The 24,865-nt window shown below is 36.8% G+C and overlaps 2 protein-coding genes and 1 pseudogene across 2 annotated transcripts; 2 read left to right on the plus strand and 1 right to left on the minus strand.

Moving 5' to 3' along the window:
- Positions 1–7,409: 7,409 nt before the first annotated feature.
- On the plus strand, positions 7,410–9,717 carry LOC116119191 (protein NRT1/ PTR FAMILY 5.10-like). The gene is made up of 4 exons (XM_031405137.1): positions 7,410–7,761; positions 7,949–8,511; positions 8,610–9,445; positions 9,576–9,717. Exons 1-3 carry the CDS (start codon positions 7,411–7,413, stop codon positions 9,418–9,420), a joined length of 1,725 nt encoding a protein of 574 aa, XP_031260997.1. The 5' UTR covers position 7,410; the 3' UTR covers positions 9,421–9,445; positions 9,576–9,717.
- On the plus strand, positions 9,430–10,833 carry LOC116119187 (annotated as a pseudogene).
- A 7,505-nt stretch (positions 10,834–18,338) lies between these two features.
- LOC116119188 lies at positions 18,339–23,522 on the minus strand. Its single transcript, XM_031405135.1, has 12 exons — positions 23,244–23,522; positions 22,527–22,624; positions 22,322–22,408; positions 22,060–22,231; positions 21,099–21,938; positions 20,595–20,737; positions 20,303–20,500; positions 20,088–20,178; positions 19,816–19,984; positions 19,096–19,215; positions 18,885–18,984; positions 18,339–18,502 (listed from the first exon to the last, which is right to left on the minus strand). The coding sequence occupies exons 1-12, from the start codon at positions 23,394–23,396 to the stop codon at positions 18,457–18,459; spliced, it is 2,217 nt and encodes a 738-aa protein (XP_031260995.1). The 5' UTR covers positions 23,397–23,522; the 3' UTR covers positions 18,339–18,456.
- Positions 23,523–24,865: the final 1,343 nt, after the last annotated feature.

Below are 24,865 nucleotides of genomic sequence, written 5' to 3' on the forward strand. Positions count from 1 at the left end.
TCTTTTTGTTATTTTGGTTTAGTGTAGCTTAGTTTTTTTTTTTTTTTTTTTTTTACCATCTTGTATTTGTATTAACGTTTTTATATTTGACTCAACTTAGGTAGGGGTGAGAGGTTCCGGGTACCCTGCACTTTTTCGGGGAACCAGAACCGGAACCGCATAGTACAGGTTCCCAAAAAAAGGAACCGGAACCGGAACCGCACAGTACAGGTTCTTCAATTCAAGGAACCGGAACCTAAAATGCAGGTTCCGGTTCCTTTCCAGGGTACCCTGTAAAAAATCAATTACCCCCCTATTAGTTTAAAAAATAACAAAAACACCTTATAAGTTTACAAATACNTATTGCTCCTCCCCCCCCCCCACCGAAGACAGGGATGGCCTAGTACATCTAAGCCTACATTGTAAAAAAAAACAGTCCATATCATAATTCAAACACATATGTTACAAAAAATATAACAAAAAACTATTAATATTTACCTGCATTGCCCATGGGAAGCCAAACAAATTGTACGTGCTTGGTTTATCCTTACCCTCCCATTGGGAATACTTTAAAACCATATATACTTTTTTAAGGATATTGATGGTTAGCTAATATGATTTCAATCCCCATGGATAAGAATTAAAGAACTTCAAGTTGCTTGCAAACAACAACCAATCTTTCTCAACAGCTTTTGTTGAGTCACTAGCCAATAAGATCGAATGTAAAAACAAAACCAAGCACACTTTTATCTTCTCTTTATCAGTAAATTCAACTGTTTCTAGCCTAATCTCTAATACCGTTGCTGTAATAGACTTATCCCCCCTGCAAAACCTTATTATAAAACTGTATGGCTCCCCGACTATTCTTTACTGTCTCTGCCTTCTTATCTGGCACTTCCCCACATCCTAAGCCCGTCACCAGGGCATATTCCATCATGCCAAAATGTAGTGGCTTTCTGCCCACCACAAACCACATTTCTTTTTTTTTATTACATCTTACTAAGTGCAGCAACATGTAATGCACTCCCTGCCCCCAAAATGTCTTTTTCCAATGATTTCCAAGTCCTAAAAACCGACCGAAACAAGTGCAACTGAAATCTCTTTTACCATGCGTAATTCCATCTAAAATGTCCTGTATTCTGTCAAAAACTTCCCAACTTGACCTGACCGTCACCCTTGCAGCGAAGTTGGGCACCTTATCGCTTATAAGGTCCAACTCATAGTCTGTATAGTTTACGGTCCGCACAATCTGCACAATCGATATAAACAAAATGTCAGCAACAAAAATAAACCAAAACAACTAATAAACAAAATATCAGCAACCAAAAATTACCACTGTGGTTGGTTAAGTGATTTCAGATCGGTTAAGAGATCTTAACTCTGCCTCGTGCAAGATCGCTTAAGCAACCAAAAGTAAACTGAAAGAATCTCTTAAGCGACACAAACGATCGCTTAAGCGATCTTATATCTATGATTCTGCCTCAAAAAGATCGCTTAAGCGACCAAGAGTCAACTTAATCAATCGCTTAAGCGATATAAAGGATCGCTTAAGTGATCTTAGATCTGGGCAGATGGAGTAAAGATGTTAATCGCTTAAGCGACAGTTTAGAACGTACCCTTGCTTCGGCAGCCTGCTCGTTCTAGCCAGCTTCCTCCTCGTCGCCTGAATCCTCGGAAGACTCATCCTGGCCTAAATTCTCGTCGGAATCCTCCTCTTAGCCTAAATTATCGCCTGACTCCTCGTCTTCAGAACCGTGCGATTCTTCCCTTTGTTCTTATGCCGCTGGTGTCTCCTCTCCCTGTCGACCACCTTTACTGATCGGATGATCCACCGGAGCAGCCATTGAACTGCTTGCGCCACCGGAATCTAGGATTCGAAGTGGCGTTCGGTTGTCCTCGTCATTATGAGTGTCAGCCATGGTTTTGGATTGAATTTGGTGTGAAAATTTGTAGTTTGGATCAGAAATGTGGGCTGTATCGCTGGAAATCGCGTAGATTCCGTTTAGGGTTCAAGAAATCGATCTAAAATCATGATTTATCGCCAGAAATCGCGACTATATTCAGTTTAGGGTTCAAGAAATTGAGTTTACAATTGAATATGGTGTGGAAATTTGCGGGTTCGATCAGAAATCGCCTGCCTCCCTTTGGTTCAAGAAATCGATTTTTGCCCTAATGAATTTCGATTAAGCGAGGTGAATAGTTAGTGGGGCTTGTTTTGAAAAATTTCAAATTTTAAAAACTTGTATTATTTCTTATTCGGCCCAACTATGTTTTAATCTTTTCATTTTAACCCATTTTACGTGTTTTGTTAATCTTTTCATTTTAACCCATTTTACGTGTTTAGTTAGTAGGGCTTAGTCACTTAAGCGATTTAAGATCGATTAAGCGATCTCTTCTGAGGCAAAATAAAATATGCCAGATAGATGATCGCTTAAGCAATCCCCTGGTATCGCTTAAGCGATTCTTCGCTTTTACTCTTGGTCGCTTAAGCGATCTCTTCCGAGGCAGAATAAAATTTGCCCAGATCTATGATCGCTTAAGCGATCCTCTGGTATCGCGTAAGCGATTCTTCGCTTTTACTCTTGGTCGCTTAAGCGATCTCTTCCGAGGCAGAATAAAATCTGCCCAGATCCTCGCTTTTACTCTTGGTCGCTTAAGCGATCTCTTCCGAGGCAGAATAAAATCTGCACAGATAGATGATCGCTTAAGCGATCCTCTGGTATCGCTTAAGCGAGTCTTTGCTTTTACTCTTGGTCACTTAAGTGATCTCTTCCGAGGCAGAATAAAATCTGCCCAGATCTATGATCACTTAAGTGATCTCTGGTATCTCTTAAACGATTCTTTGCTTTCACTTTTGGTCGCTTAAGCGATCATTTGAGAAAAAAATCTTGTTCGCTTAAGAGATATATGTGGTCACTCATATATCGCTTAAGCGATCATGACAGAAAGAGAAGAATCCTACATTTCTCCTGAATTGTGTAATAATCTGTCTTTATAGAGCTAATTTCAAAATAACTCATTTTCCTCCCAAATTCAAAAAGAATAAGTAGCAAAATGAAGTCATTTATATCAATCTAATCCATCACAGATCAAAATATAAGAGACATCAATGTAATTGAAAGTTTAAACTTGACCCAAAACAGAATAAATCCTAATCCACTTTGACAAGTTTTGGAATTCGGTATAATCACTTTCTGAGATCATTTCATGGTACCATAGCTTGCCAGCAGCCTTGATTACAGATGCCTTGCCGGCAGCGTACTCTGACAGCCCAAGCCAGTTTGAGGAGTTCCCTCTCATTGTTTGCCAGCAACCTGCAAAATTATCCGGCACACCTACAGCCACGTCAGCTTTTCTAAATAAAACACAAAAAGACAAAAAGTTTTTCAGGGCCAATTTCTTAAATGGAAAGTTGGGATGTCCGGGAAGTAAAATTTTCTCTCTTCATGAACCCAAGTTATGGAGTGCAAGATTGAAAAGTTCACTGAGTCCTTCTATTTCGGTAAAGTTGTGTATAAGCATGACACCTACAGCATCAGCACCACAACCCAAGTATCAACATCAACATCACATAAATTACAAAATTAAAAGTACAAGTTCCAAACCTTTTGATTGGGTTGTAGTCACTCAAAACGGATCCATTTCCCCATGGAAGCACTCAACAACCCAGCGCTCCCGAAAGATGGTCATTGTTTCGTCATTCAATCCGTCCATCGGGCTGTTGGTCATGTCGAACTGAATAAATTTCAGGGCATATGCCCCACAATCAGCACTGCAATAGGAAGATGACATTAGCATTAGAATCAGCTTATAGAACAATTATATTATGTAAGTTAGTTTTATAAAAAATTTACCTTGACTCATTTGTTGGGACGGGAACGTGCTTGAGTGGCCACTTTCCCATCAATGTTCATCATCGAGGTGCTCAAACATCCCGCTCTCGCGTAACAGCCGCGGGAACAACACAGAAAGTGGCTCAAACTCAGCCTCCAACTACCTGTCTCAACAAATTGTTGGGTTGCAGTCAAGGATTTTCAGCAACCTCTCCTCTAAGAGCGCGACGACTGTTATCCAGTGCATTTCCTTGACCAGGATGATGCAGTAGACACTTTTAACCTTTGCCCAACTGTGGCCATATTTGGGCCTGTCCCCCATTACATATTGCATCATTCTGTCATCAAACTTAAAATCATTAGGGACGTAGTCCAAGTCTTCTGTGCCCGATCATTTTCGTTTGGCTCTTTTTGCTATAGATGTACCAATGGCCTTTTTCAATAAATTGTGATATGTCGATACCAGTGTTTGGCCAAAGTCCACATCGGTGATGGCACAATCGAGATACAGTAGATCACCATTGCTGGTTTGTCGCAGCCTCATCAGTGCCAATACCTCATCAATGTGCTTCATCAAATAAAAACAACATGATAAGTATACAATACCTCATGGAAAACATAAGCGAAAATAAGGAAAATTAAGCGAAAATAACTCATCGAGTCGTGAAGCCAGCTGCCCATCGTCAAAATCTTTTCAAACCAATCCCGAGAATAATCCCCGGTCTTACACTTTACAAAGGCATCACTTCCGGATTCATTATAATAGGCATAGAAGGGTTTTTTCTTTTCCTTCTCTATTGGCCTATACAAATCGATAGTGGACTCCATTTTTGCTTGCCCGTTTCCTCCCCCTTCCTCCATTTGTACATCCCCGCTTCCTTCGCCTCCCGCCTCAACCTCCTCCATTATAACTGCACCACTTCCTTTAGAAACCTCTTTAACCCCCTCAATTTTAGCTTCTTCCTCAATTTGTTTCTTTGGTTTCCTCTTAATTCCACGTGTTAGTACGGTGTAAGGCGATTTCACAAACCTGCTCTTTCGGCTCTCTCTTTTCAGCCCAGGTTACACTTTAACCGACTTAAATACACAACAAACTTCCTCATGAAACCTACCAACTTCCTACTCAACCCTAACAACTTTCTCTGCCACCTTATCCACTTTCTCCTCCACCCTTTTCAACTGCTCTTCCATCTTATCAAACAAACTGTTTATGAGGTCAACCACCTCACTCTCCCGACCCCGACACCTCGGCAAAGCGGTACTTGTTGTGCCGGTTTGCTGAGGCATACGAACCTCTTCCTCCCTCCCCTCCTCCTCCCTCCCACTGATTGCGGCTTCATCCTCCTCGGCGTCAACCACATTCTCAAGCAGTGGCCCTGCAACTGCCCTCACATGTGTGACCCTTGTAGGTCCCGCTTCAAGCGGTCTATCCCTTCATCCCTTTGATCCTCCAGTGCTTGGAAAGATGTGACATAGTGCTATTGCACTTCACCCCCAGTAGCAGTGAGGAAGGGACGGACAACCCCCTGCAATAAGAAACAAAATCAATCAGATTTAAGCGACATTTTAAAGCAAATGCATGTTCAAAAGCTTAATCCTTTAATCTTACCCGAGCTGATTGAATTTCAATCTCTATTTGCTCATAATCCGAATGGGTACACTTCTGATCGTGCCACCACAACATCCTAGGAAATGTCTGTTGCACAACCGAAGCCCTAATCCTCCCCCCTGCTTTAGCCAGGACAAGGATGGCCTCATACATCCAAGCCTACATTGTAAAAAAACAGTCCATATCATAATTCAAACACATATATTAAAAAAAATATAACAAAAAGCTATAAATATTTACCTGCATTGCCCATGGGAAGTCAAACAAATTGTACGTCACCGATCTATTCTTCTCGGCCCATTGGGAGTACTTTAACGCTAGGTCTTTTGCTTGCAGGGACTCCATGGTTTGCTTAAATGATACCCGACCCCACGGATAAGCATTAAAGAAGTTCAAGTTGCTTACAAACTTCACCCAATCAATATCAACAGCTTTTGTTGAGTCACTAGCCATTAGGATCGAATGTAAGAACAATACCAAGCACAGTTTGAACATCTCTGAATCGTTAAACTCACCATCTTTTAACCTGTCCTCTAATTCCTGTGCCTTAATAGACTTGTTCCCCGCCAAAACCTTGTTAGCCAACCTTTTGGCTCCCGTACTGTCCATTATTCTTTTTTCCTCAACCTCACCTGGCAATTCCCCACATCTTAAGCCAGTCACAAACGCATATTCCATCATCCTGAAACGTAGTGGCTTTTCATCCATCATGAACCACATTTCATGCTTTTTGTTGCTTTTTATTGAGTGCAGCAACATATAATGCACTCCCGACCCCCAGAATGTCTTTTTCCATTTTATGTCCATATCCCAAAAATGACTGAAACAAATCTCTTTGAATCTCCTTTCACCGTTCCTCACTGTCCCTAAAATCCCCGTTATTCTCGTTAAAACATCCCAACTTGACCTCATTGTCACCCTCACAGGGAAGTACGGTAACGTATCGCTTACAACCTCTAATCCCTACTCTCTATAGTTTACGTTCCGGAAAATCTGCACAATCAATATAAACAAAATATCAGCAAAAAAATTAAACCAAATCAAATATAAACAAAATACGCTCTGGAAGAATCGCTTAAGCGATGGGCAGATGATTCTGCCTCATACAAGATCTCTTAAGCGATTATAGATCTGGGCAGATTTGATTCTGTCTCGGAAGAGATCACTTAAGCGATCCTAAATAGCTTAAGCGACCAAGAGTAAAAGCCATCAATCGCTTAAGCGATACAAAGGATCGCTTAAGCGATACAAAGGATTGCTTAAGCGATCTTAGGTCTCGGCAAGTACAAATACCTTTTCTTCGGCGACCTCCTCCTCTTTGGCGGCCTCCTCATCCGTGGCCTCCTTCTCCTCGTCTGAACTCTCGCCGGACTTCTTTTCTTGGCCTGAATTCTGCCCGGCCTCCTCTTCCTCTTTAGAACCGTTTTGCTCCTATTCTCTCTCTTGTTATGCCGTCGTCGTCTCCACTGCTGGAACATTTTCACTGATCAGAGGATCCACCAGAGCAGCCATTGAACTGTTTACGCAGCCAGACTCTACGATTCGAAGAGGCATTGGATTTTCCTCCTCATTGTGAATGTTAGCCATGGTTTTAAGAAAGGAAGAAGCTTTAGGATTGAATTTGGGTGTGAAAATTTGCCAGAATGTAGACTGTTATCGCCAAAAATTGCACAGAATGCGTTTAGGGATTAAAGATATCAATTTTTGCCTTAATTGGTTTCGATTAAACGATTTGAATGGGTGAGGCTCTTTTTTAAATTTCAAATTTTAAAAACTTTCATTAATTATGATTTTATCTTTATATGTTTTAATCTTTTTATTTTAACCTATTTTACATATTTAATAGATCCTAACTATGTCACGTCAACTTCTCTAAATTAAAAAAATATAAAAATCAGTTTCAAGGCCATTTTCTTAAATCGAAACTTGGGATGGCTGGTCAGCTAAATTTTCTCTCGATAATCTCTAAAAAAAAAAAAACAGAAAAGAATGTCCATCTCCGACCTCTCAGACACTGAAACTCCGCTTGTGGCAGCTACCGTAGATGGGTCCGTTGACTTCAAAGGCCGTCCAGTGTACAGACCCAGCTCTGGTGGATGGAGATCTGCACGCTTCATTATTGGAGTGGAAATGGCTGAGAGGTTCGCTTATTATGGAATTCAGTCTAACCTTGTTACCTATTTGACTGGACCTCTGGGTCAGTCTACGGCAACTGCGGCGGAGAACGTCAACCTCTGGTTAGGTATGGCCATGCTGCTGCCTCTTTTAGGAGCATTTGTTGCTGATTCTTTCCTGGGACGTTACCGGACTATTATTATCGCTTCTGTTATATACTGCTTGGTTAGATTCTTTCTGAAACTATATTTATTTACACCTAATTTTGGTTAAAATTATAAATATCTAAACAAAAGTAACAGTTTTCTAAAAGGAAACAAAGATAATCTGAAGTTAGTTAATGAACTCTGAGGGTTTTCCCTTATGCTTAGTTTTAGAATGTTTTAAATTTGGTTATGTTTGACATATGCAGGGGCTGGGATTATTGACTTTATCGGCTATGTTACCTTCAGTCAGCACTGTTGGTTGTCAAAACACAAACGAAATCACTTCATGTAATTCTGTATATCAATTCAGATTAATCTTATTCTTCTTCTCTCTATATTTGGTAGCAATTGGACTAGGTGGGCACAAGCCTTGCGTTCAGGCCTTTGGTGCAGATCAGTTTGATGGGAAAGACCCTTTGGAAAGCAAACTGAAAAGTTCATTCTTCAATTGGTGGTATTTTGGGTTATGTACAGCTGCCTTATTTTCGATTTTGATTTTATCCTACATCCAAGATAACCTTAATTGGAGTCTTGGGTTCGGAATCCCATGTATTTCGATGGCATTTGCATTTATTGTCTTTTTGCTTGGAAGTAAGACTTATCGCTGTAGCATCAAAGGGAATGAGAGAAGTCCGTTTCTGAGAATTGGGAAAGTGTTTGTTGTTGCAGTCAGAAACTGGAGGCGAGCTACGCCTCCTGCTTTAGTTCATGAAGTTGAAGCAGAGGAAGCTCATGAAAAGTTGCCCCATGAAAGTTCTGAGCAATTCAAGTAAGAAAAATACTTGTGAGAATTAGTAGGATATTTATTTGTTGTTACTATGACATGCAAGTATGTAACTAGATTTATCATACTTTAACTCTTGACAGGTTCCTCAATAAAGCCTTACTTGCATCAGAAGGTTCAAAAAAATATGGGAAGGTGTGTATCATCAGTGAAGTTGAGGAAGCCAAGGCATTTCTCAGGCTTGTTCCAATATGGATTACTAGCTTGGTCTACGGCATAGTATATGCGCAGTTTTCAACTTTCTTTACGAAGCAAGGAGCTACCATGGACAGACGAGTTGCATCATTTTTTGAAATACCAGCTGCTTCACTTCAATCCTTCATCGCCCTTTCCATTGTTGTCACCATTCCGGTTTATGACTCTGTTTTTGTTCCTAAAGCAAGGGCTTTTACTGGGAAACCTGCTGGCATTACAATGCTTCAGAGAATTGGAACTGGGATGTTTTTATATGTTTTGTCAATGGTGATTGCAGCTTTAGTTGAGATGAAGAGGCTTAAAACTGCTGAAGAATATGGACTGATTGATAAGCCGAATGTGACAATTCCAATGAGTGTGTGCTGGCTGATTCCTCAATATGTCGTGGCTGGTGTTTCTGAGGCTTTCGCAATGGTTGGTCTTCAAGAATTTTTCTATGATCAAGTTCCGACTGAATTAAGGAGCATAGGACTCTCTTTATATCTCGGTATCCTCGGTGTTGGGAGCTTTCTGAGCAGCTTTCTGATATCTGTGATTGAGAAAGCAACAGGAGGTGATGGCCATGAAAGCTGGTTTGCTGATAATCTCAACAAGGCACATCTTGATTATTTTTATTGGCTTCTTGCTGGACTCACTGCTGCAGGATTGATTTCCTTCTGGATTTTTGCCAAGTCCTACATTTATAATAAGCCAAGCTAGCTTTCAAATATGGAATTTATGTAAAGTAGGACTTGTGTTGTCTTTTTACTAGGCAAATTCTTGTCTTTTCAACAGCAGCTTGTGTTGGTATGGCATAAAACAGTAGTATTATTTTCTATAATTCCTCTAAAGATTTGAATGTTAATAATCTGCAGGGACTGGGCTTGTTGACTTCATCAGCTATGTTACCTTCGGTTAGCACTGCTGATTGCCAAAACATAAATATAATCAGTTCATGTAGTTCTCAATATAACTTCCCAGAAATGTTATTCTTCTTCTCTCTATATCTGGTAGCAATTGGACAAGGTGAGCACAAGCCTTGCGTTCAGGCTGTCTGTCCTGATCAGTTTGGTGGACAAGATCCTGATCCTGAGGAATTAATGTAAACTGAAAATTCTTCAACTGGTGGTATTTTTGGTTATGTGCAGCCTCCTTATTTGCCTTTTTGATCTTATTCTACATCCAAGACAACCTTAATTTGGCTCTTGGATTCGGAATCCCTTGTATTTCAATGGCATTTGCCCTTCTTGTTTTCTTGCTTGGAACTAATACTTATCGATATGGTATAAATTTAGGTGACAAGAAAAACCCGTTTGTGAGAATTGGTCAGGTGTTTGTTGTTCCCGTTAGGAATTGGAAGCAAATTACACCTTCTGCTATGGCTCTTAAAGTTTGAGAGGAAGCTCATGGTATCTTAGGTCCTCAAGAATATTTTGACAATACAGGTAATAAAAGAAATATTTGAACATTTCTACAATTCTAAGCTTTGTATTTTATTTTTTAAGCTGAAATACTCTGAATCTCGCGCAGGTTCCTCAATAAAGCATTGCTTACACCACACCAGATGAATATGGGAGGGTGTTACTATGGAACGGTCAATTTCACCAGGCTTCAACATACCAGCCGCTTCACTTAAATCCTTCATCACCCTTGCCATTGTTCTCACCGTTCCCATTTATGACTGTTTTTCTGTTCCTAAAGCAAGAGCTTTCACTGGGAAACCGGCCGGTATCACAATGCTTCAGAGATCAAAGCTGGGACGTTTCTACAATTCCAATGAGTGTGTGTTGGTTGATTCCTCAATATGTCTTGGCTGGTGTTGCTGATGCTTTCACAATGGTGGTCAAGTTCCAAATGAATTAACGAGTGTTGGTCTCTCTTTTATATCTCAGTATTTTTGGTGTTGGGAGCTTTCTGAGCAGCTTCCTCATATCAGTCATTGAGAAAGCAACAGGTGGAGATGGGCATGAAAGCTGGTTTGCTGCTAATAATCTCAACAGGGCACGTCCTAATTATTTATATTGGCTTCTTGCTGGACTCAGTGCTGCTGGATTGGTTTCCTACTTGTACTTTGCAAAATCCTACATTTATAATAACAGGACAAGTTCCAACCAAAACTGTCAAACTGTGTGATGTAAGTCATTGAACCTCCAGATTGACCTAGGAGGAAGTATTTGATCGAAATTGCAAACCCACGTCAAATAAAATGGTACGTTTGGATACTTGGCTGAAGTCGCCATTAGTAACTAAATAACAGATCTTATTTTTCCTAGTTTAAGGTATTTGGTGCCATACTGTTTTACAATATGAAGTCATTTGTATAAGAAGGGTACAAGACAAACGTGATCAAAATTGATGGTTTAAATTCGTATACGTTTTATTTGTCTTAGCCATAGTTTGAAGACAGGATGCAAAACACAAATTATTGTAAACTAGATTTATGCATTATTTAATCAAGTAAGAGTTGATAGAATATGATTAAATAATTATGTGGTTACATGCGAAGGACAATGTATGGAAAAGTATATCAAAAAGTTTGATAGAAGTTATGTGTATAGAGTTAGGGGCACATGTGTAAATGTAAAAAATATATATAGGGTGTAATATTATTTTATTTGATTTTTTGAATAAACTATAGTACAATATTTTATCACATGGTATCAGAGCACTGGTCTTAGGGTTTTGTTCTAGCAACCGACGGCACTGTTCACAAACACTATTCACGTGACATTGTTCACGCGATACTGTTCACGAGACATTGTTCATGGTTGTTACTTTTTCCAGTGACTAAGTCTGTCGCATCTCCTGTTTTTCGGTCGTGGTTTTCGGTTGGTGATCTGTTTTTATTATTTTGCAGTTTCCAGTTAGTGTTCCTTTTTTTATGTTTATTTGATGATTGTTCTGGTTGTGGTGCTAGATTTGAGTCATGAATTTGTTGTGAATTGGTGATTTAGGTTTGTTGGATATTGGTGATTAGAGGTGATCTTGTCTGTGAGCCTAGTAGAGAATCATTGTTGGTTTGATTAAGCTATGGCAGTGGAAGGCAAACAGGTGGTGACTGAAATTTCAATCCATTCATCTACAAAGATTACTGATAGGAAGTTACTGGGAAAGCAGAATTATGCTCAATGGAGACGAACTATTAGGAGATATGTTTCTAGCACTGACATGGGGGATCATTTGACTGAGGATCCACCTACGGATTCACTTCCACAAACAGAGAGTGATAAGCAACTAGAGGGTAGTGATAAGAAATTAAAGAGTATTATGAGAATTCGGAAGAAATGGCTCATGGAGGATGATAAATTGTTTAATCAGATCCAGAATACTCTGGATTCCACAGTGGATGATGTTACTAATCATTGTGATACAGTTAAAGAGTTATGGGAATATCTAGAGTTTCTGTATGCTAGTAAACAAAACTTGTCTCATGTTCATGAGTCGTTATTGTAGAATTATCGAGCAAATATGCAAAAGAAGACATTACTTGAATACTATACAGAGGTGAAGCAAGCCTTTCAGGAAAAACAAGCTATATTCCTTGTGACTGCAAATGTTGTGTAAAAGAAAGAACAAGAAGAGCAAGTGGTGATGCAGTGTTTTCTGGCTAGGCTAAGACCAGAATATGAGATAGTTCGAACACAACTCCTTACCAATGACAAACCTACTTCCCTAATAGAGGTTTATACTCGTCTTCTTTGGGTTAGTAAAAGGGAAGATAGAGGAGCATCTAAAGACAGGGAGACTCTTTAGAATGTTGCTTTAGATCATGCGGCACTTGCTAGCATGAAGTCTAATAGTAGTAGAGGCAACAAAGGTGCTGGTCAGGATATCGAGGGTACTCGTGGCAATGGTAATGGTCCTCGTACTTGCTTCCATTATGGTGCTGAAGATCATGTCAAAAGGAATTGTTAGAAGTTACATGGAAACCCTCCGACTATGTCGAGCAATCAGATTTATGCTCATGTTGCCGCTCAAGATGGTATTTTACCTACTCCTTCATAGGTTATTGTATCTGCAGATCAATATGCTCACCTCACTCAGTTTGCTAGCCCCTAGTCATCCATTCCACCAATTGCTGCTACATTAACTCAGCTAAGTAATCATACAGCTTTTGTATCTACTTCTAGTCATAACTAGGTCATTGATTTTGGTGCTACGCACCATATGACAGGTGATACAGGTATTCTCTCCTCATTTACACTTTTTTCTAATTTGTCTTCTGTTACTTTAGCGAATGGGTCTACTGTATCGATGATGGGTTGTCGTACTGCTAATCCCACCAAATCTATGTCTCTTTCCTCTGTTCTGTGTCTTTCTCACTTTCCCTTTAATCTTTTATCTGTTAGTCAAATCACTACTGCATTTAATTGTGGTGTTTATTTTTTCCCTACTCATTGTATCTTTCAGGATCTTGGGATGAAGTAGATTATTGGTAAGGGTCGTGTCTCAGTTGGCTTGTACGTGCTTGATGACATCTCTACTCTAGTGCCGCCACATGTTGCATGTACCAGTGATTTGTCCTCTTGTCTCTTCCATGGTCGTTTTGGTCATCCTCCTCTTCTAATACTGAAGAAGTTATGTCCTAGTTTACAGTCAATGTCACAACTTAACCATGAAGCGTGTCAATTTGGGAAACACCATCGAGTGTCTTTTAGTCCTAGAAAAAATAAACGACCTATTACTCCTTTTGATGCTATACATTCTGACATTTTGGGTCTTTGTCCCGTTTTATCTAAATCTGGTTATAAATATTTTGCTACTTTTGTGGATGATTTTTTACATGTTACATGGCTATATTTTATGAAAAATCGTTCTGAATTATTCTCTATATTTTGTGCCTTTTATGCTGAGATACAAAACTAATTTGCTTCATCTATCAAAATTTTGCGAAGTGATAATGCCAAAGAATATTTTTCTGCTTCTCTCTCTTCTTTTTTGTTCACCAGGGGTATTATTCATCAATCATCTTATGTATATACGCCTCAACAAAATGGAGTCATTAAACGAAAAAGTTGCCATTTGTTAGAGGTCAATTGTACACTTCTCTTTCATGTGAAAGTCTCTAAAGAGTTTTGGGCAGATGTTGTTTCTACTGCCTGTTACTTAATTAATTGTATGCCTTCATCTATTCTATCTGGCCAAATACCTTATTCCATTCTTTTTCTTTCTCAACCTTTGTTCCCTCTCGCTCCCAAAATCTTTGGGTGTACTTGCTTTGTTCAAGACATTCACCCTCATCTTTCCAAATTAGACCCTAGATCACTCAAGTATATATTCTTGGGTTACCCACGATATCAAAAGGGCTATTGTTGTTTTTCTCCTATTTTAGGTAAGTATATTGTTGGTTGATGTTTCATTCTTCGAAACTACTCCTTATGTTGACAATTGCATTCCATCTTCTTCTCTGGTCACTGATGATTTTCTTATTTATACCATTACTCACTATAGTTTTCCACCTCTGTCTCGTCCTTCTGTCACTCAGATATACTCTCACCGCCCTCCACCATAGCAAGTGGCACTGGCACTAGCACCAGTATCAGCATCTAAGACACTTAAGACATTGCCCCTATTGCCTGCTTTGCCCTCAGATCCAACCCCTCCTCCTTCTGACCTAGATCTTCCAATTGCTCTACATAAAGTTAAATGCTCTTGTACTTATCCTATTTCCTCTTTTGTTCTTATAACTCATTGTCTCTATCTTCCAAGTTGTTTGTTGCCTTTTTAGATTTCGTGTCGGTTCCCTGTTCAGTGTCTGAAGTAGTTGCTCATGATGGATGGTGAAGGTCTATGGAAGAAGAGATGTTGGCTCTTAAGCATAATAGTACATGGGATCTCGTTGATTTACCTGGTGATAAAAATGTCATTGGTTGTAAGTGGGTTTTCACAGTGAAGATTAATCCTGATGGGTTTGTGGCTCGGTTGAAACCTCGGTTGGTTGCTAAGGGTTATGCTCAGACATATAGTATTGATTATTCGGAAACATTTTCTCCTGTTGCTAAGATGACCTCTGTTCGGTTATTTATTTCTCTTGCAGCTTCCTATGGTTGGCCCCTTCCCCAACTTGATGTAAAGAATGTCTTTCTTCATGGTGATCTTCTTGAGGAGGTTTACATGCAGCAACCACCAAGGTTTGTTGCTCAGGGGGAGTTTAGAAAGGTATGCAAACTGAGGAAATTTTTATATGGTTTGAAACAATCTCCACGTGCTTGGTTTGGGAGATTTAGTGATGTAGTGACTGAATTTGGTTTGCACAGAAGTGTCTATGATAATTTTGTCTTCTATAGGCAATCTAGTTTTGGTATTCTTCTCCTTGTTGTTTATGTTGATGACATTGTAATCACTGGTAGTGATAGTGTTGCTATTCATAATTTGAAAATCTTTTTGGCTTCCAAATTTCACACGAAAGACTTAGGCTCTTTAAAGTATTTTCTGGGAGTTGACGTTTCTCGAAGTAGGAGAGAGATTGTCTTGTCTCAACGCAAGTATGTGTTAGATTTATTGACTGAAACTGGTCTACTTGGAGCCAAGCCTTGTGATACTTCTATGGTTCCTAACGTAAAATTGAATGTTGAGGATGGAAAGGTGTTTGATGATCCAAAACGATACAAACGAATAGTTGGAAAGTTGAATTATCTTAAATTAACTAGTCTAGATATTGCTTTCTTAAGGAGTGTGGTAATTCAATTTATGTCATCTCGTAGGACACCTTATTGGGATGCGATTATTCATATTTTTAAATATCTCAAGGGGGCTCCTAAACGTGGGATCCTTTATAGTAATCATGGCCACAGTAAAGTAGAAAGATTTTCAGATGCAGATTGGGCAGGATCATCTGTAGACAATCGTTCTGTGACTGGATTTTGTGTTTTTGTTGGAAGGAATCTTATTCTTGGAAAAGTAAGAAACAACCTGTTGTAGCTAGATCAAGTGCAGAATCTGAGTACCGAGCTATGGCACAAGTAACTTGTGAGCTTATATGGACAAGATATCTCCTTATAAAAGTTGGAATTGGTGATCCAGAGATTATGGACTTGTGGTGTGATAACCAAGCAGCATACATAGAGCCAACAATCCAGTTTTTCATCAGCGAACAAAGCATATAGAAGTCAATTATCATTTTGTGCGAGAGAAACTTGAACAGAAATTAATTTTCACTAAGCATGTTAGAATAAGGGAACAACCAGCTAATTTCTTTACTATATCTCTAGTTGGAAAAAGGGTAACCTATATTTGTAACAAACTGGACATGATAGATATATATGCTCTAGCTTGAGGGGGAGTGATAGAAGTTATGTATATAGAGTTAGGGGTATATGTGTAAATGTAAGGTAGTGAAAATATATATAGGATGTAATATTATTTTATTTGATTTTTTGAATAAACTACAATAAAATATTTTATCACAAAGTTAATAGTAATGATTGTCCAATTTGTATAAATAAGTCAATGGACGATTCCTGAACGTACATTCTATTATTCTCTAATCATGTTGCATACTTAAACCTATAGAGTCAGAATCTTTTAGTGAATTATCGGTTCAGGATCCTTTCATGTCACCACCAGCCTCATGACAGTGTCCAAAATCTTGTATTTAATTTTTTTACATTATTTTGGGTAAATTAATAAGATGAACATTACATTCAATTAAATTATTTTCAGCTACAAAAGGTTAATGTAGCGGTTAAGAATATTTACTTTATTTATTAACTTCTTTTGTTGAAGTCACTTATCACATTTGTGTTTTGTGGTTTACTTCAAAATATAAAGTTGATAGGATATTCAATAGACTTCAAAAATTAGTTGATGTGTATGTAAATTATAAAATAGTTATTTTTTTTATTTTTTTCACCAAGACAATTATCTTCGCTCTCAACAGTCAACAATAGCCAGATAAACCGACCACTATGGAAACTAACTGAAGTCGAGGGATGGTTACAACTGAATTTGTTTCACCGATATCCATATTAAAATACCAAAAGTGATAAATAGATAAATAATATAATATATTCCATTATAAACTAATTTGATAAGTAACCTAATCAACTCGAAGTTCTCTGTGGCCGGTGATTTTAGTCTATAGCGACTAACCTCCATCAACGAAGCATTAGCAAGTTAAATTGTGGCAAAACGAAGATCTTTAGCCGATGTATCCATCCGGACAACTTTTACATGAAAAAATGTATCATTTACCAGTTTCTCTCCTCTTACAGCCTAAAATTATCTCTTTTTTTTGTAAGATACTACTTTCGTTGCAAGAACTTTACGTTGATACCCTCAATGTAACGGGAAGCTCTTGGCCTTGGGCATGGACAATCGTCAGCCTAAAACCAATAGTTTCGCTGGCAATCAAGTTTTAGTTTTATTTAAAATTTGAATTTAATTTATCATTAATATAATCTTTTGCACCTTCTTTATATAAGTCAAGTAGTATAATAATTCTTAAATTAAGTTACATAATTATAGAATATAATAACTTAATCAAATATAAGGGAACTTTTATTTTGATGTGTTTAAATTAAAAAACAAACAAATTACATGTCTAAACTTAAATAAATAATAAGTAGCAAAAAAACATATAAATAAATAAATAACAAACACCCCTTGGTCACAAAACCACTCACAACATGACTCGTTATAACAAACAAAACCATAATCTCGAAAACGTGAGGGCTGCGTTTGGATGAGTATTTTCATCCATATTTTGAGTCAGATTCCGAATAGTGTTTGGTTCAATATTTAGATAATAGGATCTTCAAAATTCTATTCCAACACTTTTCTGACAGCTTGACCGTTTGAATTTATTTTTTGCAGCCTTCCCCTTTTTCACACGTTCTCTTTTGACAGCTTATGACACGTTTGAATTTTTTTTTGCAGCCTTCCTTTTTCACGAGTTCTTTTTTCTTCTTTCACGCTGCTTCACCTGTTTTTTTTTGCAGTCCTTTTTCACGTGTTCGTCATTTCTTCTTTCACGCTCCTTCACTTCACTTGTTCAGTGTTCACCATTTCGGTTTACATTACGCACGGTTTCACTTTTCTTCTTCACTGCTTCTTCACTTCACCATTTCAGTTTACATTAGCAGCTTCTTCACTTCAGCATTTCAGTGAAAAACTCCGACCGTTCACCGTTAAGCCACAATACCGTCAAGCCACAAACACTACGATAGTTCACTGCAACCACCGATGGACCACCACGATACCCACCGTCAAGCCACAGACACTCCGATCGTTCACCGTTAAGCCACAACACCGTCAAGCCACAAACACTCCGATCGTTCACCGCAACCACCGACGGACCACCACGATACCCACCGTCAAGCCACAAACACTCCGATCGTTCACCGTTATGCCACAATACCGTCAAACCATCAGATCTGTCATCGGAAATATTTGATTTTAGTGAAGGGAACGTTTTGGATTTTTTTTTTTGCAGGTTTGTAAATGTGTTGTACATGTTGGATGAGCGCATCAATTTGTTTGGTGTTGGAGTTTGGCGAATGAGTTTAATCTATCGTTTTTTTTTTTTTTTCTTTTTTTTTTTGGTTGTTGTTGTTGGTTTGTTGCTAGTTTATAATATGTTGTAGCAGAAGGGAAACGGCTGTTTTGAAATTTTTTTTTTTTTTTTTTTTNAAAAAAAAAAAAACATTAAACATTATATAATGATATATTGCCTTGATCATCAAGGACTTTGAAGATGACATGTTTTAATCAACTGAACTATGCTATGAGTTTGTCTCATCATTCCCATTCCCATTCTTAGTCAACAACGTCAGTAACTTTTTGAATCCGAAGCCTTTTTGCGCTGGAAAGTAAGCAAAAGGGAGATTAAAAATGGCAAAACATATCAGCAAATAAAGAACATCCATGGGATGATAATAATCATAATCAGATGTTCAGAAAATTCCTTCATGAATTTATCTAACTGCAGATATGTACATGTTTTCTAAATGCTTATTGCTATTGCAATAATTCTGCAGGTACAAAAATGTCCTGTAAGCTTAATAAAAAATCCTCATACTTTTGCGGGAGTTGACAACTAATTGTGTAAATAAATTTCCAAAGGGTTTCTGCTTCTGTATAATCTTTTAATGAAATCGTGTCACAATGGTTTTGACAAAAAGAGAAAGAAAGAAACAAAGGCAAATCAGTTTTCATTTTGGCCTATAAACCATTAATAAACTGACCTTAATGAAGAGATATATTTCTCAATTTCTGGTTTCTGGTCAACATCATAGGTAAACCATTTTTCATTGAGTGAAACTGCATCCAGGGCTCCCTTCAAATCTGTTCATTGAAGTAAAACGAAAAGAAAAATGATAACTTTCAAATTCATACACTCAAAGCAGAAACCAATAACTTTCAAATCTGGTCAACACCATTACGTATTATACTAACCTTGAAGCAAAATATGTTGTTCACCACTGTAGCCTTTCAATTTCCAAAAGGCACGAGTTGCACAACTGCCATCTTCCAGTAAAATAGGCTCTGTTCTAACAGCATCAGACCTTTGTCTCTCTACAGTGATTGTAAGCAATGGTCAGAATACTACATAAACATGTACATGTACTAATGCACCTATATACATAAATATTTAGATGTATAATGTATACATCAGAAAAACCTTGGTAGCACAAAACTTAGTTATGATTGGTCATGCAGATTGCGACCATCAGTTGACAATAATTTGAAACAAGTCAGAAACTTGGCTAAGCTCCTTTAGTCCACCAATATGTTTTTGGCTTCAAGTTTTATCACAAAATGGCATAAGAAATACTGCAAAAAAGCATGCATCGTAAACTGGAATTTAAAAATAAATAATGTTTTAATACTGAAATCTCCAATTTAATTGATATCCTGACCAATTCTTTCTTCTCACAGTTTGAAAGCGGAAATCGTGTCTTTTAGAATGATATTCTGAAAATTTCCCCATCACATATTAGCATATTTTACAAAATCAGAAGGTTGTTCAATTTCCTATACTAAAACAGTGAAAAACAAAAAGAAAGCATGTAATCTCCTTAGGTCCTTACTGTTAAAATAAGTAAATAGAAAGTGAGATCTAAAAAGAATGTATCAGATAACTAAAAGAAATAATTACAGAAATCCTGAACATACTCTGGGGTACCATGCCCATTGCCTCCAGCATCTCCGAATGTGCTTGAGCTGCTTCGCTTTTTATTTCTGAAACAATAGCTTCATGCTCAGAAATAGACAATGGAGCACCATGTTTAGCAATAACTGCTTTAGCAACCTCATCTTGCAATTTCTGTTTCAAACGTTTCTCCTGTATTAGAAAAAGAAAAAAAAAAAAAAGTTAATTATACCACTATCACTGCAATATCAGCACTCCTTCAGCCAAAATAAGCATGCCTAAGCCCTTGTGTCACCTTATCCTTTGCTGCAACAACATTTTCTCTGGTTGCTTTCGCTTTTTCAACATATTTTGAATTTTGATCATCAATCCAACTCCTTAGGGATCTGCAATGAATTTAATAAAAAATGAACTCAAAGCATTTGGTGTTATACTTTAATGGAAGAAAAAAGCTTTTAGTTCATAATATCTACTGAATCTCACATTCTCACTACATTCTTATTTACTTACCTAGTGCCCAGAGCTTCATCACATAAAAAGTTCAAGAGCTTGAGCTTTTTCAAATTGTCTAACTTATCATATCCATCATCACCATCACCGAAACAATCAGAAGGAATATCATTCAACACACATTTGGATTCAGATACGCATTTCCTGAGAGCCTGCAACCATGAATTTTTTCTACTTGTTGAACTTAACGATGGAGACCTAAACAGTAAACAATGCAGACAGTTACTATCCCAACCCCACACAAGCAAAAGCAATAAAGTTTATAAACAAATTTCAAGGGAACAATTTATACTCTTCTCCCATATCCTTTAGTATCAAAGACAACAATTTGATATGAATTTGGACTATTGGAAAGTATTGCCCATGGCGCCTACTTCGCCCACAAATCAATTCTTTAACAATACACTCAGCTTGTCCTTTCTTCAAACCAAGAACCTAATAACATAACAAACATGAGAAAAGAAAAATTGCCAAATTAGAGATGCCTGGCTAGGTTAATATGAAAATAATAGGAAAAGTTTTAGTTTCAGGGAAAAAGAAGAAGGAACTCCCAGAAATGAAACAATAAATTGAAGGGAAAACAAACAGAAAAGACCGAGTTGTGTTGTCCCGACTTCTGAAGAAAATTATGAAACAATGTTAAAGATATTTTTGCCAATAAATCCTTGATAATCTTATAAAAGCTAACCATCAATCTTATGATAAAAATTTGAACTATCTTTGACAATCAATATTATTGCAAAACATGCACAATGATACTATTTTCCCAAGAAAGCAAAGCCCCACTCAAACATACCTTTCCGAAAGCTGCACAAAATTCTAAGAATTGTAATGCGTGGCCAACATCTTCAGAATCTAGCTCAATTCCAGCTACAGTTGTTAAGCTGGCACCCTGGGGCAGTTGAATATCAGCAGAAAATTTTTGGTTCTGAAGTTCTGTAGCAGACTTTTTGATGTTGCGAGAATCAAAAACTGTCTTCACATTGGGTCCAGCATTTCCATTTTCAACACCACCTGGAACTCTTACATTCTCATGATTTGAATTACAGTTTCCTTCCTCTGGGATTAGATTCAGGGAATCATTCTTTAAAACCGATGTCTTACAATCCTTTTTCTTCACAAAACCACCACCTTCACTGTCATTTTTGTCCACTTCTTTTTTCAAAATTCCAGAGCTCTTAGGTTTTCTAATCTTAGAAATCTTCTCTGAAACTCTAATTTTTTCTTTCTTAGCAATTTCCTCAGAAATTTTAGGGGTCTTTGAAGTTTTCTTCCCACTATCAGTCTCAAGAATCCCAATTTCTTTCTTAGAAATCTTCTCAGAAAACTCAGGCCTCTTAATCTTAGAAATCTCCTTAGAGACTTTAAGCTTCTTTTTCTCAGAATTTTCTTGACAAACTTTTGACGTTTCTTTATTAGCAATTTCCTCAGAAATCTTAGGCTTTTTTGAAGATCTCTTTTTTGAAGAAACATCCCCATTGCTATTACAGATTTCCTTTAATCCTTCTCGTTTCATTTTCTTAGATTTTTTCTCATTCATTAAAACGGTTTTGTTCAGAGAATTCAAGTTAGAGTCACACTTTCCATCAAAAGAATTTTCCTTTCCTGGATTTGGTAATGAAGCAGGTACAGACCCCTGTCAAAAGCATGGATTTACATTAAAACATGTAGAAATAATAAATTTCATCAATCCAAAAAAGGAAAAGCTGAAATTCAGCTGCATAATAAAGCTATAAAAAAGTAATATACTAAACAACCTTCTTTGGGGTGCCAGACTTTTTCGGCGAAACAACCATGTCTTCAGCAATCTTCTTTTCATGATTCAAATTATCGTGTCCTTTAATTTGTAGCATTTCGGAAACAGAGGAAAACCCAGTTGCTTTGGCAGTATAAAACAGTTGACCAGTGGGTTTTTGACCTTTTTTCTTCCTAAAAGCACATAACCAATTAGACCCAGCCAAACACTAACAATACAAATCAACAACCAAAAAGATAATTATACAATGCCATTGCACTCACATGCAGCAGCTACAATTGCAAATGTCTCTACACTTGGGGCATTTCCAGTCAACCAACAGTGCCACATCTTCTGCTTTCTCTCCATATCTAATTTCAAATTCACCAAAAAGTATTCATCAAGATCAAGAAAACACTCTTATGAAAAAATACCCACTAAACTTATCCATTAAAAAGTACCTAGAAGAATTACAATGCTAAATCATACCTGTTTAAGAGGCATTTGTGGCAGAACTTAATTGTGCATTGTTTGTCCCTCTTTTGACTCTTACAATCTGCCATAAAATCCCTTGTTTTTTGCCGGCACTTCAACAGTTGATCAACACAAAATATCAGTAAAACAACTACTAGGGTCCATTTACAATTCTTTCCTAAACAATAACTATATATCCCAGTGATTGAGAAAAGAAAATTAAAGAGAAATCAATTAAATGGATATTGTTGCAAAAAATAGCTTAATGTCTCTATGGCGATCATTGTATAGCCCCAACAAATCAATTAATCAAAGATGAGTAGAGAATTCTTTGTACTCAGTTCTAAGCAATCAAAATACAATGACTGGACACTTTCTTTTTCACTACATTTTCTATCCACCGAACAGAATATAAAAGAAAATAATATCTAGAGACGAAAACCAAAGCAAAGAAACCCCATATATTTGAACTGGTCACAATTTGAAGAGCAAAATTTTATATCTGAGCTACCAAACAAAAAATTACTGAGATACAAACCGTCGCTTCTATAATTTCCCACAAATTCTCACAAAACAGACGAAGAAAATAGTGGGTAATTGGTATAAACTGAATTCAAACTACTGCTTCTCAGATCCCAAGCATCATAGAACAAAATACCAACCTCAAACTTTCAATTCTATTATGGGTTATTCGAATGTCAATTTATAAGAGAGTGAGAAAATAAAATGAACCTGGTGACAAGTCTTTCCATTCTCAGAATCATAGATTCTTCCACCTACGACGCGAACTCCTGGGGACTTGGTTCTCTTGATTACTTTGACATCCTTAGAAGGAGAACAACTGGGGTTGGAAGCAGAACTTGAAGCCACAGCCATTTTTCCCATGAAAATGTTTTCTAGGACACTGCTACAAATTTTTCGGGACTATTTAAATCTGGAATCGGTCCATTTTAAGTTTCCCTCTTCTTGCAGATCAAATGGCGGGAGAAATTTGAGAGTAATCAAAATGTGTGGGAGGGATCCGGGAGCGCCAAATTAAATTATTTTGGGGAAAATTTGATAAAAATTTCGAGATCTAGAACTTTTGAAAAGTAGCACTTAGACCCCTCTAATGAGTCTAATAGTTAAATTGAGAAAGTTGTTGATGGTTAATTTCTCAAATATAATGAAGTACAAAGACTATTTTACCCTCAATTTGTCTTGTACCATGCAATAAAGTAGTCGACATGTGAAGTTATTTATAACACATTTTTTTCTCAAAATCTTGAATGAGTAATACTAAATTCACAACCCAATCTTATAACTTCCGACGTGACAGCTTATCATTGGTTAGCTCGTAAAATGAGTTTTGTTTGTTTGTATAAGTTCCGTCTACCTATTTGCAAGCCAACCAATGACAAAATGTCATGTCGGAGGCTGTGGGGGCATCTTAAATGAGACACCATTTTGGTGTATGGTATCAAAATTTTGCTCCAACCATATACCAAATTTGGTGCAACACTATTCATCCACCACAAATATATTTAATTTCTTTATTTTTGTTATTTAATTTATATTTATGTTAATTTGATTATTATTTATATTATATTTATAATAATAAATTCATAATAATTATATAATTTAAAAATAAATTACTATTAATATAGATTTTACTTTTGTGTTGCTGTTTTTTTTTTTTTTGGTGGCATTTTATATTTGATGCAAAGTTTTTTTTTATATTAAATATAATGTTTATTTGATTTAATAAATGCTTAATTTTATCAAATTAGTATAATTTTCAAAGTTTTTATTAATTAATAAAAATATTATCCCAATATTTAATTAATATATACAAAAATAATTAGTAAAATAAATTAATTATTAAGAATTAATAGAAAAAAAAAGAATATTATTTAAAATATTATTTTTAATGTAATAGGTTGGAAATACAATTTTAAAATAGTATGAAAGTTATATCAATTTGGTGTATGTGGTTGAAGATGATATGAAAAAATGTTGCGGACCTAACATTATTGATCTTGAATATAACTTATCTTAGAAAGCTTTTTTTCTCTTTTTTCTATTTATACGTCTTTTGTACATATATCAAATGGAGTGTGAAAACGAGTGCTATTAACACTCCTCATCTAACTTATGAAAACACATTATAATTTTTTTAGGCAACTTACAAAATTATTTCCATGTAATTGTAATTGAAAATTTAAATTATTCAACAGAGTATTTATAACTTTTTTTTTTAGAATACCCTTGAAGGACAAATTAAAATAAATAGACAAATTAGACCACTTATCTATAGATATAGATTTTTTTTTTAAATATTGAAAGTTACATAATTTTGTTTTCCGTCCTTTTTT

This window comes from Pistacia vera, unplaced genomic scaffold (genome assembly GCF_008641045.1).
Source record: "Pistacia vera cultivar Batoury unplaced genomic scaffold, PisVer_v2 Contig876, whole genome shotgun sequence".
NCBI lineage: Eukaryota > Viridiplantae > Streptophyta > Magnoliopsida > Sapindales > Anacardiaceae > Pistacia > Pistacia vera.